The following is a 15,700-nucleotide window of genomic DNA, read 5'->3' on the forward strand; positions in this document are numbered from 1 at the left end:
TGCTCCCCCAACCCACCCTTTCCCCTCAGCGCCTTCTACTCCTCCACGCGTGTTCGCGGAACTGCGTGGAAAGGAGTCAAAATAGGTCCCCTCTGCACCCACAGGGTCCCCACCCACCATCCAACCCAGGAAGAAAAGAGGAGGCGGCACAAAAGGACAGAGGAAGGAGTGGGGCCCACTCGTGGCCGCGCAGGAGTCTCCCCAGGCTCCTTAGAGTCCCCCGCCCCACCTTGCGGGGGCCTGATCGGGGGAGGGGTCGGAAGGGGGAGGGGGCCACATCTAAGCCAATTTTGATTTCGCCTATAATGAGTGCCTAGCGAAGGCTGGAGAAGGCCTCTGGAACTTTAAATAAGAAAAACGTTGCTAATGCTATAATAGAAGGGGGAAGTCGGAGGGCTGGGATTGCGTCGCTCTGAGCCCCCCTTTTCGGAGGCGGCTTTTCTTATTCAAAACAGGCCCACAATGGGCTTCACAGTGCGCCTCGCCACGGCCCCATCTGACGAGCGGCCATTCATCAGGCCGGCTGGCCTATCAATGACATTGCTCCCATCGGGGCTCCTATAAAATGATGCTTTTTCCCATGAAACATCCGCAAACATTTTGACGGGTTTGGCTTTGCCCGGCTGGATTACTGAGTGTCCCTTCGCTTGCTCGCTCTTTCTCTCTCTCCCCCTTCTCCTAGCTCTCCTCTTTCTGTTTTTTTTCCACCTCTCTCTCTTTTCTTTCCTCTTCTTTCTCTTTCCTTCCTCCTTTATCCTTTTGCCCTCGCACTCTTTGCGTCTGCCTCCTCCTTCTTCTCCCCTCCCTCACTCCCTGGGCATCTCTAGCACAGGGGATCCCCAAACATCAGGACTTTGGGGGGGCGCCTGTGCTGTCCATGGGAAGAGCATGCATTGTGGGTTACTGGAGGAACCCGACATGGATTCCACAGGTTAGTCCTTCTGGTGGGGGGTTGGGGGAAGACATTGGGAGGGAAGGAGAAGGAAGAAGGGGAACTTTAGAAAGAGTTGCAAAAAGTTCAGATGGGTCATCTTGACAGTGGAACCCCAGGAAATACAAAGAGCGAGCAGAACTTTTGAATCTGGCAAAAATGTGGAAGTGGATATGTGGAAGTGTGTGTGCGTGTGTGTGTGTATAACGTGTGTGTGTGCGCGCGCGCGCGCGCGCGCTCAAAGGAGCGCGCTTTCGCTTGCCCCGGACACAAAGTTACTTAAAGATGCGCTAACTCTCTGGGAGCTCGAGATGCCACTTGCTATAACTTTGCGAGCCGATGGTCCCCTCCTGGGCCCCGTTCCTCCCCAGGGTTTGGGGGCCCGGAATAGCGGAGCGCTCCGATTCCTTTGGCGAGGGCCGGGAAGCCGAGCGGAACGCCCCAGAGGCGGGGGAGGGTGACGGCTCGCACAGTGCCCTGGGAGGTGGGGACCGAGGCTGATGGAGACGCGCAGCTGGAGGGAGTGGCGGCTGCGAACCCGGTGGTCCTGGGGAAACCAAAGCATTGGGAGATGGGAGTCCAGCTGTCCCAGGCGAGCTGTGCAGTCTTCCAGCAGGGAAGGGGCACCCACCGACCCACTCCTCTCCGAGGCGGTAACCTCGCGGGAAGCAGAGCAGGGCGCAGAGCAACAAGAGAGGCCTGGCGTTGAGGTCTGCAAATTGCTCTGTAGTTTGGGGGCTGCTGCTGGTGAACATCGCGTTTTAGGGGCGCTGTGCACTTAATAACAGAGGAAGGAAGACCAGGAATCTCCTCCAACGAAAATGCCCAACATCTCGGTTCCTTCTCCAGTGGACTATTCCTGGACTCCTAGAACCTTTGGGGAGCCGCCAAACTTCTAGATCTGAGTTTTACTCTCCCTGCTTCCCTTCTAAGTGGAAGGTGTCTTAAAGTTCACCCCTCCCCAGCGGCAGTCTCCAACCAGGTCACTCCTATGCTGGCTGGGCTGCAGCTTTGGGGTTTCTTGGGGTGAAGGAGTTGGAGCAGTAGGGGCAGCCTGAGTGAAGGCAACAACTTGGTTAGAAGCTTGGGAGGATGCCTGGGAACACAGACTACTGGGCATTGCAACTACAAGCAACAAGTGCCCTCTGGCCTAAACTGTCCCCAAACTCACATGTCCCTTCCTTGAGCAAATCAACAATCAAATGGAATCTTTGCTTGCCTATACCCTAGGCGGGTTGGAAAAGGATGTGTGGTGGGGCTGGGGTCATCTGGTTATGGCTCCAGATGGTCTTTCCCCAGTCCCTGCAGGAAGATTTCAGGTCTCTCCTGGCCTTTGCTGCAGGCCCTGGTGGCCCTGTTGCTTGGGACACCAAATCCACTAATAGTGGGAGAGCATCTTTTAGTTTCCAGGCTAGTTATCTATCTCTGATCCCAAGTCCCTCCCTGATTACTCTGCCCTGGCTGGGTGTGAGCCACCAGGGAGTGGGGGAAAGGCTGGGACCCCATGTCCTCTGTCCTAAATGTGATGACAAATGAAGGCAAGAAGACATGTCATCTGCCACCAAGGCTTGGCAATTGGGACCACAGGCTGCCAAGCTGGCACTCAGAGAGGGAAAGAGCCCTTCCATATTTTTTATCTCAAGTTCTTGGGAAACTGTCCCTCCAGAGCACCCCAACATTAAAAGAAAATATTTGACCAAATTAAAACCATTTCTGCAAATCTGTGGCTAAATATTTGCAGGGGGCCCATGCAAGGCCTTGGGGTATCCTCGCACCCCAAACCTACTGTGTCCCAGCTGGGGTTTTTATCTGATCTCTCTACAGGACTGGAACACTTTGGTGCTTTCTACTGATGGCTGTGTGTCTGTGGATATGTTCTGTTTTATGTCCTAGGTGTATCTGGTGGTCGTGGGGCCGATGGATCCCTCCACCTTAAGTTGCAAACACCCCAAAAGGTTTTGAAACCCAAATCCTTTTCCCACCCACCCGCCTTTCATACATATGAAATATCCCTAGGTCACTCTTCTGAACTCAAAATCAAAAGTTTGGAGAAATGACAACGTTGAGAAATTATTCAAGACGCACCAGGTGACATTTCACTGTGCCGTGCAAACAGATAAGCACAGTGAGACTGGACGCGGTCCGGTCCAGGACCCTTCCCTCACCTCCCTTCCAGAGAATTTAATCCAATTAGCTTTTCTTCTGGGTTTCCCTTGTTATGTAAAGGTCCTTTCTTACTGGCTTGCACAGACCAGCGCTCCGTGTAGCAGTTTGATTCTCCTTCTTTTATATAAGATCGCGCACGACCAGAAACACGAATATAGTTATTATTTCATTCCGAAAGGGATCGAACAAGCAAGTGCTGGAGCGCAGTCCGAGTGTCCAGGATCAGAGGCCGGCGAGCGGAGTCACCGTCCCTTACTCTTAAAAAGGAAAATCCCCGCGAAGTGCCTCGGGCCCGGGAGAACAGTTTTTCAGGGGCCGGGGCTCTAGTGGCCTGCTTTGGGGCCACTTCAGTGTGACCTGCGAAAACTCTCCCCTTTGTTCCGCGCACCGAGCTGGTAATATATTCCTTGAGTTTTTCCAAAATACTCAACAAGTGTGGAGCTAAGACAATGGGCCCGTCGGGGGAGGCCAGGGAGCCGGCGCGCGCCTCCTGGGCCCTCCGCTCGCTAGCTGCCCAGCCCGACAAAGCAAAGCTCCTCTCGGAGACTACTCTGGCAGCAATGCGAAGATCGGGCAGCCTGCAAAGGCAGCAAGCGCGCGCAGCGGCGGACAACGCACAGTCCGGCCGGTGCGCGGTTTCCAGTTGGTACCCTCGCGCATCCCATGAGCCCCGCGCCGCAGCCGCACGCCGAGCAAAAATGGGTGCTTTGTCGGGTGTAGCCTGCTCTCTCCACGCGAGCGTGCGAGTCCGATCCCGGCTGTCCTATCCAGGAGAGCGTTGCTCAGTTACTCGAGTTACCGGGAAATTCTAGAACGAAGGAGGGAACGTGGGTAGAATTTTGGGCCACAGAGAACTTTGTGCAAAGTGGGCCAGGCCCGGGGTTAGTCGCCTGCGCGAGGTGTTTCTTGTTAAACGGGATGCAGCCTTGGAGAGGTGCACTGCAGAGCTTGAACTGGAATCTTCTGCTCCTACTCACTTTCTGCCCCCGTCTCCAGAGCCCTGAGCTGGGGCAGTCAAAATACTCCTGAAGCCGGCTCTGAATATCCTGGGTCCCATCGGTGGGGGAGGGGGCACGCTGTTCTACAGACCCCGAGATCAGCCAGCAAAAGGCCTCGCGCGGTTCCGTGGGCAGCGAGGTGGGGATGTCTAGTCGTTTTTGCGCTGTCCCCATGGGGCAGAGCGCGCCCCAGGGGAACAGGGCCGGGCCTCCTCCTTCCCCCTCAGGCGAAAACCTGGAGAAGTAGCAGCCTCTCGGGCCTAGGGAACCGGTCCGCTGGTTCGGGGAACTCGGGAAAAGAGCTTTATGCCTTGCTTCCACGTCTGGACCAGGCTGTCTCCCCCTCTGCGGGCGCGTGTGTGGCCGGCGAGGGGGGCCTGCGTGCTCCCACCTCTGCCACCTGCTAAGCGCCGGCGTCTGGGTTTGACAGCAGGGTCAAGTGAGTGTCGCGTCGTCCCGGGGCTCCCAGGACCCTGCAACTTCAGCCCCCGTCGACGCGGACACCACACGCAGGCCGAGCCCCAAAGCCCCGCACGCGATTCTGCACGGCGGCCTGGGACAGCGCGCTTTCCCACTCTGCCTGCGGGACCCAGAGACCCGGAAAAGTTAGCAGGGGCCGCTTGGCGGCTCGGGCCTGGGATTTCCATAGCCGCGCCCGCCCCCCTCCCCAGCGCGTCGCCATGGAGACTGCTGGAAGTTGGTGTGGAAAACAGACCCGGCGCAAAGCAAAATATTATGAGTGCAGTTGGGGTGACTTCAGGGGGGCGGGGGGCCGGAGGGCATGAGCGGGAGCCAGAGGCAGAGGCCGACAACAAAGGACCGAGTGCGAGGAGGGGAGAAGAGTTTGCAAGGGGCCTCCCTGGCGCTGTGTGAGTGCTGGACCGTCCTGCTTCCCAGAGGCGCCAAGGTCTTCCATTTCTCTGCAGCAGCTACACCTTTTCCCAGCCGCTAGCGCACCCTTGCTCCCACCCCGCCTCTCTCGGTTCTCTTCCAGCCTCCCTCCTCGTCCCGAGGTTAGGCGCCAGCTGGGCAGTACGCCCGCCTCCCCAAGGGCCACAGCTCGCCAACCCGAAAGATTCTGGCTTTTCTTCCCCACGACCCCATGGGTCGCCCTACAGGAATTTTCTCATCCCCCTCCTCACACAGATCCTAAAGGATGATGAGTTGGGTTAAGGAGGGAAAGAGAAGACAGTGCTTGGCCAGACCTATTCTGGGGAGGGGTGGGGGTGATGGTGGAGAGAAGATCCTGTCTGATTACCCCCCTCCCCTGAGCCCCACACAGGGCCCTTTTGTACAGGGACAAGAGTGACAAGTTATGATTGCGACTCAGCCACTTGCAATGCACTTTGGATAAATCTAGTCATTCCAAGGTTGTGTCGCTACGGAATGAAGGGTTAGACAGCTCACAGGCTGGGATTCTCCAGCAAGGTCGACGGATCCGATCCTCCCTTGGTTTGGCTTTACCTTAGAATCCAGGAAGCAGGCTGTGCGCTGGTTGCCGCTGTCTGAACTAAGAGGGGAGCCGCAACACAGTTAGTGAACTCTCTTCCCAAATTAATTATCTACTAAAATATTTGGGGGAGCCGCTTGAGGTTTTTAAGAGTCAATAACCTCGAATTACTGTTTTAAAAAGGTTCTTCATTTCCTTTCTCCATGCCAGCTGAGGTACATTCTTTAACCCTCTGACCAACCTCCTTTATCCTAAAAGGACACTAGATTTTATGGGGCTGTATTCATTTTCAATCTTGGAAACACTGAAATACTTCTAGATGTTGAAGCCAGCGACACAGGCTGGCTTCATATGTCAGAAAGAAATACACACTGACCAATGTGTCAAAATACTTCCATCAAAAGAAAACCACTCTCCACCCTTCATTACTCAGGCTTTTAGAAAGAAGGGAGTCCCTTCTTGCACCTAGCCACCTCTCTGGTGACATTTTGGGCAAAGGACCCTTTCCCCTATAGGTAAGACCTATAAATTAGAAAGTTGAACATAAAGATGACTATGGTCTATCTAAAATTATACTGCTCAATGATGTGCCTGTTGCATATACTGTTTTCTGATGCACATACTGTGTGAAATATGGACCTTGTCCTCCCAAGCACTCTTTAAGGGAGGCATTATTGTGAGCACAGTGATTCTTTTCTTCCATCCCCAAAATCTGAAGACTGTGATTCTAATCCAGGTTGGTATGTGTTTGCCGTGGTATCTTTGCCAAAAAGGCTAAGAAGGTATAAAAGGATGACATCACAAACTGGAATGCGGGACAGTCAGAGCTTGACTCCCACAGGCCCTGGAGAGCCCACCCTACATGTTCTACAGGTCACTTGAGACACTCTTCAGTTGCCCTTACAGGGGTCCCCAGGCTCTGATGGATGGGAAAGGTGGGAGAAATCTCTAATGTTGTTTTCACCCTTGCACTCTATTTTAGATACTTGCAATTTTATTAAGATTTGGGGAAGAGAAAATGAATTCAAAGACAGATTATTTGGAGGTATCAGGTAAATATAAAAAAGAAAAAAAGAATACCATGGATTTTATTCAATCCTGCCAACAAGTACCTGTTTAGTGGCAGGCCCTGAGGATGAACAAGGCCTCAGTATCTGCTGTCAAAGACATCAGAATGTATTTGATGAGAAGGTGAAAGTGATGAACTCTCTCAGGGGCATAAAAATAAGTTTCTCCTGGAATCCAGACACGGGTGCTCTCTCTAAATGTAATACCTAGCAGTGCTCTCTCTACACTGAGTACCTAGCAAGTACCTTACTGGGCTTTGTTCACACATTAGCCGTTTAAGCTTAACTACAAGTCTGTCATCCATTTTTAGGGTAAAAGAGGGCCTAGAACTTGGCTGAGATCACAATTTGTACATAGCAGAGCTAGACAGGAGACCAGACTGGGGAAAGCCCTCTCACCTCCCCCAGCCTTCTTCATCTGGACTCTGGCTAGGACTCTGGCCTTGGGTGGATTTGAATCCCCCTTGGTGAGGAGGGAAGTGTGTGGATGGGAATGGAGAATCACAGAGCATTTCCTTTGGGTCCATGTGAGCTCCTTGGGACTCCTGAAGGAGTCACATGCTGATTCTGCATCTGAAGGGCCTTTTAGGTGACCAGATGGAGATGCAGTATATCACAGCAGCTGAATATGGACTTTGAACACAGAAAAATCTTGACTGGCTTGCTTGCTTCCAGAAAACTATGTGCCTCCACACTGGGTTTAACAAAAATGCTGTCTATGATCCTCTAGAGCATAATGTGAGATAAACAAATACAAAAATGTAGCATTTCAGTGAGTGATGATCACCAAGAAGGATAAACCTACCTGGAGAAATGAAGACAAAGTAGGGCAATGGGAAGTGTGCTACCTTTCCCAGGGCAGTGCTGCCACATGAAGCTTCTGGTTTGGAAGCTTAACATTTCCTTGTGGAACTGATATAACCATCTGATAGAGCTGTAGACAGCATGGAATGTGAACGTGGGAACAGAGAACATATATTCCAAATTTGCCATATTAAATTTGCTAAGCAATTTAATTTAAATATGCCACCAGTGCAATGCTCACAGTAGCCCTGTAAAAGGGAAAACCAGCAGAGTCAGAGCCAGAAGCTGTCAAGCCTGGTGAGTTTCTGAGCTCCAGAAGCTGGATTAACAAGACATACAGTAGCTTCCTCTTTTTTTTTTTAAATACTTTTTTTAGTTTTAGGTGGACACAATATCTTTATTTTTATGTAGTGCTGAGGATTGAACTCAGTGCCTCATGTGTGCTAGGCGAGCGCTCTACCACTTGAGCCACAACCCCAGCCGCCCCCCCCCCCCAGTAGCTTCCTCTTATCCACAGTTTTGCTACCCACACCGGGGTCAACCATGGTCTGAAGATAGTAAGTGGAAAATTCCAGAAATAACGAATTAATAACTTTTAAATAACTTTTATCATAGTGTACTATGGTTGTTGTGTTTTATTATTAATCATTGCTATTCATTTCTTATTGTGCCTAATTTGTAAATCAAACATTTTCATTAAGTATGTGGGTACAGGAAGAAACATAGTACATTACTTGTGGTTTCAGGCATCCCCTGGGCACTTTGGTACATGTACCAGTGAATTAGGGGCAGGAGGACTAGGTTCCTTGATCACATGGGACACGAGGTCAATTTTATTTTGTGTATCTAATTTTCCCGAGGCAGAATGCAAGTAAGAAATTTTAACTTTTCACTTACATTTTAAAAGTTAATGTTATTAGATGTATGTTATGGTACTTTATTATCCAACCCATTTTATGCAATGAGGCTCTATTTAAGAGGAAAGGACAGATGAGAGGGGCTGGGAAATCGCAGAACCAGGATTTGAGTAGATGACCCACTGTCCAGCTTGTCTGGTTCTGAGACCCTCTCTCTATGTCACAAGGCTATCCTCGCTCTTCTTTTTTGTTTTATGAGGGAGAGGGTGTTGGTGGAAGGGGTGAACAATTAAGTGTATATAATCTTAGCAAAAGCACACAGGACTTGTAACTTTCTCCCTAAATGGATAGTCCTTGAAAGGATGGAGACCAATTTTTAAATTATTGTTGACAAAAATAAGGACATAAGTAAAGCATGTGTATAATTTTTCCCTTTTAAAAATGTTTTAAATTTATGCTTTTATTAGTATATTTCACGTGTACATAATTATGGGCTCATTTTGACATATTGGTGGATGCATATGACATAATTTGCTCCATTTCAATCTCCAGTACTGCCCCTTCCCTCCCCTCAAACATCTATGCCTTTCTTTTTTTTCTAAGAATTTCTTTTTCAGTTGTAGAGGGACACAATACTTTTATTTTGTTTATTTATTTATTTTATGTGGGGCTGAGGATCAAACCCAGTGCCTCACACATGCTAGGCTAGTGCTCTACCACAGAGCCACAAATCAGCTCCTAGCCTCCATATCTTTACTAAAAATATGAAATGTACTTTTGTCTTCTATGGGATTCATTTCTAGTGAAGTTGAAATTGGCTTCATCTCTGAGAGTGTCAAGGCTCCTCTGATACTTGCATGCAGATACATACCTCAGGAAGAATAATCCAATAAAGCAGAAGCCATTAAGTAATATGACAATATGTGTAGCCTTTAGGTAATTTAACAACAAATTACACCTAAAAGTGATTCTCAGACGCATGTTAAATGACTTCAGGTGCATGTAGTGTGACTTTGTGAGAACATGAGTTTTGTAGATATGAGACAAACCAGGGTTTAAATCCCAGCTCAGGGGCTGGGATTGTGGTGCAGCGGTAGAGCGCTCACCTAGCATGCACAGGGCCCTGGGTTAGATCCTTAGCACCACATAAAAATAAATGAATGGAATAAAGGTATTTTTAAAAAATCCCATCTCAGTTACCATCTAGCTGGGTGATCCACAGCAAATTACACAACTTCTCTAAGCTTCGGTTTGCTTCTTGGTGAACTTGCCCTCTCTCTCCCAGGGTTGTTCAGAAAATGCAACAAGATTATGCATATTGAGTGTTTAACGTAGTATCTGACTTATTTAATATTATTATTAATTTTAAAAAATCACCAAGCTCTATTATTCCCAATTTTAGGTGTCTAGAGAGGGAAAGAGGATAAAATCCTGGGAGAAAAAAAAGTTAGACCATTTCAGCCTACCTAGACATTTTATGTACTGCGTAGGCATAGCCTTCATTTTTGCTTTTGTTTGTTGTTTGCAGTGCTGAAGACAGAACCCAGGGCCTCACACACTGCCAGTTCTACTACTGAGCTATACCCTTCAACCCCAGCTTCTGTTTTCATGTCCACAGAAATTCTTTTGGAAAGGGTTTAGACCAAAGGATTAACTTCATTTTCATTTTTCTACCTTTTCCACGAAGAAGCACCTTCTCTGTTCCTGTTTGCTATGATTTCACCCTTGTGCTTTCTGGTCTGTGCAAGGAATGGAAAGCATGTCATTGTGGAGGCGGCACCCGCTGGCTTGAATTGAGATCCTGGGAGAGAGATCTGTGGAGTGTCAGAGAACACAGGTTGCACATCCCAGCTGGAGGCCCCTTGAGGGTCCTGATGCCCTCCCAGTTCTGGGACAGGATAGCCCACATTCCCCGCTCCCTCATCCTCCCTGCCTCCTCCCTCTCACACTTGCAGGCATTGCTGTTTTAAAGACTGAATCATTGTAACTTGGTTTTCAGGAAGTGACAAATTCAGTTCCAAATGAGTCATCTGACACTCATTTTAGCAGGATCAGGATGCAGAGAAAGAGTTAGTTCTTTTGCCCTTCTTGTATACACATATATTATTTTAATGTGAGGGCAAACTCTCCATTTATTCTGTTTCAGTCCTTATCATTTGATTTTTACTACTCTGTGGTTTTTCAATTCTTAAAATGTGTGTGTGTGTGGGGAGATATCACGAAAAGGAGAAAGAATAATGAAATGCAGGCGTTATGCTTCCATTTGAACTTGCTCCAAATTTAGGTAACTAGGGCCAGATTGACCTGTGCCAGGAGATTCCTGTTGTGTGGAATCTGATCCTCAGAGTAGGAACATTTTAAAATATGTATATAGTTTATTCTTTGGGGGTTGGTTAATCCTCAAGAAAGCCTAAAAAGCATAATCTGCCTCTGTGAACCTGGACAGGTTGGGTTTATGTGGTTGTAGTTGTTTGGTTTAAATCTTAAAGGACAAGCTTTTTGGGAAAAGCTGCAACCCAGTGAAGGATAGTAGCGCCTCACATCCTGTCTGCTTCCTGAAGTTGTGCTAAAGGTCATCATTGTGTAGATGCAGCCTAAGTGAGATTGCTGAATGTAGCCAATTTTTATTTAATAGGAATGAAGAATTACCACTTCATAAACACTGATGCCCTGAATCCATCATGTAGGAGAAATTCGAGATCAGTTGACACCAGTGACCTACTCTTGAGTTAGATTTGAACAGGGTCATTTGAATAATCTAAAGAGTGATTAGTGACTGCTCATAACACCACCACAAATGCATTTTGTGAAGAAAACTATGTTAGTGCTTTAGTTTTGAATCTCGAAGCTTCTGTAAAATCATTGTAAATAATATTTAGACTTTGAAAGAGGGAAATGTTTCTTGCAATGTTACAGTTATAGAATTTACAAATTTTAAAAATGAGCACAAATGACTTCTGAGTTTTACATTATCTTTTTTTTATTAGTCCAAAAGTAGAATGTTCATACAAGTTTATTTATTCTTTGTGTACTGAATCTCAATGCTCACAAGTAAGCCAACTTTCCATTGAAGTTATTAGGATTTTATAAAGTTCCAGAAATGGGCCCATGGCATAAACTCAAACGTATTTATGATAGAACTGATGGAGTACTTAACCTTTTTCCCAAGTTTTCTTTGTGGTGTTTGATTCCACTGTTGGTGACAATCTAGGGTCAGGGAAGAGTCAGGGTGCCTGCAAAAAATTCTTTGCTCTACCAAAAAGAAAATCAATGAATTCATGCCGTCCTTATATGACTACTAGATAGGCCGAATTTTCTGTTTTTAGGAGTTTTATTTCTTTTATAAGACGACTCCCTTTTGAAACCCAAAATAGTTTCTTGGTAAAGAGTCTTTGACAACATAGAAAATAAAGATGTCTGACTGAGAAAGTGCTGAGAGTTTACAAGGAAGAAAGATTCCAGAGGGCTTGGAACCTTCAGTTATAACATTAAAGGTTTTAAGCATCAGAGAGATTTCTAAAGCATTGAGCAGTTGTTGTGAGAGGGACTTCTCCATGAACTATTTTTTACTTTCAACTGGGTAGGCAGAGTTTGTGAGGTTGCTGTGGTCTGGGGAGGAGACCTTTTCAGAATTGCCAGGCTTTTTAGAAAACAAAAAAAAAGAAAAACAGTTTTTCTTGTAATCAAGGCTCGGTTTTAAAGTTTGAAAACTTTGATGTGATTAGGAGAATGAATGATTTCTCTGCTTTGTTGGGGGTTCCTCTGGGTGCCCAGGCTGCTGGGCATTCTCAGCTTTGGCCCAGAGGGTGCAGGGGGTGGGGAGGGCTGTGGCCTGGGCCCTGAGCTCTGAGCACCACGCACAGCGCCTGCAGTCATGGACCTTTCACAGGGGTCCAAGAACCTAAAAGAGGATTCCCTATGGATCCTGTGTTCAGTGTTTTTTTTTTTTTTTTTTTTTGAGAGGGATTTCCAGAAAAGAAATGAAAATACTGACGCTATACAATTGAATATCAATATCTAGGGTTACAGAGATATTTTCGGAGAAGAAATGAATGAGAGGAGGAGGCAAGGGAGGGAAGCATGGAAGGAAGGAGGGAGGGAGAGAGGAGGCAGGCACAGAGAGGAATGGGAGGATGGGAGTCAAGAAGGAAACTGTACTGAAGTCATTTTGGTAATTGACAGTCGTTTTGGTAGAGTGGCTTGAGTTATTTTCAAAATTATTAGTTTCTTTTTTGTCCTAGTGAATCCCTTTTTGAAATTGGGTAGCATGTTAATAAAACTTTTTTTTTTTCCAGGCACTGTACTGACCAAGACTTATGCACATAAACTCATTCAATTGTCCTGTTGAACCTATGCTACTATGATTCCCATTTTACAGATGTGAAAATTGAGATTCAGGGAGCCTAGCTAACATGTCCAGTCCAAACCCTTGGTGTCAACTCAGGATTTGAATAGGGATTGCGGTGATTCCAAAGCCAGGTGTCTCTTCACTCCTGAAACCTGAAGCTAGAAGGAAGCCCTTAGGTGTGTACGTTCTCACTCACGTCCTTGGTACGCAGTGTTCAGGGGAGTGTTTGACGCTGTGTTCAGCTCATGCTGAGGTTCTTTGGAGTATACTATCATAGGTGCCTGTGGGCAACTGGCTGCTGCAGGCACTACGATGTCACTTTGGAGCAGGCAACTGACTGAGGGACCTCAGTGCAACTTCCTGGGGACGAGTCTTGGTGCCATGTGTGCCTTTCATCTCAAATCTTTCTTAGAGCTTCTGAATTCAAACCGGCACCACTGCTGGGCTGGTGTCTCCCTGCCTGCCAGCTGCCTTGGCAAATTTGACATCTTACGTCATCTAGGGATTCATCCCTATTTATTTAGACAAGATATCCCTTGGAATAGGTTCCACATGAAAATGTTGCTGTTAAAATAAAAGAATCTTCCATTTGCACAGCATGTTATAGTGTGAAATCACAGAGAATCGTTAATGGTGCCGGCTCTGTCATTTGGCAGCTTGGTGAGATTGGCTTTGCCCTGGAGTGGATGTTCAAGTGCAGCAAATTATACAACCTCTCTGAGCCTCAGTTTGCTTCTCAGTTAAGTGGGGCTATTCAAGGACCCACTTTATGGGGGATTGTGAAGATTCAATGAAGTGATTCTGAAAGGGACCAGCACAGGACTTGGCATGTTGAAAAGCTTATTAATAAATAGAAGGTGCTTTCAGTACCACTTGCTTCTCCTCTGGTGGCTTCCAAGATCCCTCCACCACACACACAGGAGAACAACACAGAAGAAAATAAAATTTTATATAGTTTATTTTTAAACTGTGTTCAGTCTTTAAGATTATACCTCATAAACCCGTGACTTGGCATAATCATTCATTCCCATTTTACACCTGCTGAAACTGAGGCTCAGAGCAGTTTGGTCACTTATATTGGTTCACACAGTGAGTTTCCAAACTGAGGTTTGTTACGACACCAAAGTTGATGCTGCCTTGTTTAAATCTGGCTGTGCACATCAATTAAAAGCACACAGTCATAAGGAAGAGACTGGTGGTGTCCCCTCAACAGAGTTCCAACTGTTCTACTTTTGCCTAACGCCCACTTACCCATGCAGGCATCTTCTCCTTCTCATTTGATGTGTTTACTTGAAACTTCTCCCCTTGTTTTTCAAGTTCTCTCCTTGTCTTTGTCATCTGTACTGAGCCCAGTGCATCTGCGAGGGTGTCTGGCATGTAATCGGTGCCTGATGGATATTTTCTTAACTTATAAGTCAATCCATCTTTAATATCACAAAGGTGCTGCATCTCTTTGCCTGCCTTCTAGGAAGGCCGGCTCAAGGCCCCATGGGAACAGGCACTGGGAAAACGAACTATGGATGAAATGGCCCTCTTTTGAGCTCCTACTGTGTGCCTGGCAGGAGGTCGATGCCATCAGTTCATTTCTTTCCCTCCCGTTCGGTCCTTTCCTGCTCTCCTTATTGATCTGCTGCTCTGTGCCACGCTCGGTCCTAAGTGTGGGGAATAGCAGGTGAGTGAGGTACAATCTGTTCTTAAGGAGCTTATATGATTCCTTCTAATCCTCATAATAACCTGGCAGGGTTATTATGGCTTTTAATAGGAAGGAAATTGGGGCCTGTGAGGTTAAGTAATTTTCTTAGGGTGGCAGGGCTTACTTAGCCTGGTGGAGGGGAAGATTAGAATTAGTGTTTTTCTGGCCTCCAAGGCCATGTTCTTTTCACTGCACTGAGAGATCCAAAATCAAACAGGAAAAATAACAAGAAGGGACTAAAGGGGGATCCTCAGGGGTGGCTGTGAGGTAAAGATCAGGAAGCTACGTTCTTCACATGCCCTGTTCATTTCCTTCTCACACAAACTCCAGGAGGTGTTGCTGATCCCACCTGCATTTTGCAGATGAGGAAACTGTTGCTTACACAAAGTCACAGAGGGAGGAAGTCAGACATGAACCCAGAAGTTTGGCTGCCCAGTCCATGCTTTTAACTACTATGCTGCCACTAGAAGGAAAGAAGAAATACGTTCCTCAGGTATAAATGTGTACCTGGGAATTATTACAGGGTTCCGTGTACCTAGAATTTGCTTTGTTCCAGGAACTAGGCAAAGTGCTCGCTCTGTATTTGTTCCGTTTAATCTCACAGTTGACAAGATAGAGAGTAATTATCAACATCCTTGCTGTGCATTAAGGGCTGCTGAGGTTTAGAGATGTTCCTTTGCCTCAAGTCATTCCACTAGGAAGTGACAAGACTAGAATTCAGACCATGTGTCTGTAGCTGGTCACTAGACCCACCTGCTTACTTTCCTTCTCCTGGCTGATTCTTGGGAAATGACTCAAATAAGAGAAAGAACAGAAAAGAAAAAAGAAACACACTGTGCCCGGGTTGTTCATTAAAGCATTACTGAAAATAGGAACTGAAAATAGGAATTTGGTGGAAGACTGGGCATCTATCCCACAGTGACGGACATGAAGACTGAATTAGCCGGAGAGATCTAGTCGGTGGAATGTCAAGAGGAAAGAGAAATGGCATGTTTGCTGGGTTACAGTGACACACAGGGTGAATATGAGACTGGGTGCATGTGAGACTGCTGAGCAAGACAGATAAAGGGAAATCCTCTCTGGGTTAGAGGGGTGGCACTGTGGGACAAATATGTTTGCCTTTTCAATATTTCAAAATGTGACTTCTGTGACACGTGAACACATGAGAGAAAAAAGCATTTTGCCTAAAAGAATGATATGGTGGCGATTTATCTCAAAAGTTCAGGCTAGGTTGAAGTCTGTTCGGGTCCTGAAGCTAGGAGTGCCTGATTCCTATGGTTTCGGGGGAATCCACATTCCCCCAACAGAGCAGGTGAGAAGACACCTGGAAGAGTTCAAAACAAAACAAAACAAAAAATTTCCCCTGAAATTAGAAAAAGACATGAT

At 47.0% G+C, this 15,700-nt stretch overlaps 1 protein-coding gene across 2 annotated transcripts in view; it reads left to right on the forward strand.

The window, feature by feature from the left end:
* The first annotated feature begins 463 nt into the window (after window positions 1-463).
* Rfx4 (regulatory factor X4) overlaps window positions 464-15,700 on the forward strand; it is a 161,249-nt gene continuing 146,012 nt past the window's right edge. Inside the window, exon 1 of one of the 2 annotated variants that reach the window (XM_058574262.1) lies at window positions 464-931. In XM_058574262.1, the coding sequence (XP_058430245.1) occupies window positions 889-931 (43 nt within the window). In that variant the 5' untranslated portion in view covers window positions 464-888. The remainder of the gene's footprint in view (window positions 932-15,700) is intronic. The other variant, XM_058574261.1, reaches the window with a different exon arrangement.

The sequence above is a fragment of the Marmota monax genome, unplaced genomic scaffold (assembly GCF_021218885.2).
Source record: "Marmota monax isolate L192 unplaced genomic scaffold, Marmota_monax_Labrador192_F-V1.1 WCK01_AAM20220418_F8-fsc00051, whole genome shotgun sequence".
Lineage (NCBI taxonomy): Eukaryota > Metazoa > Chordata > Mammalia > Rodentia > Sciuridae > Marmota > Marmota monax.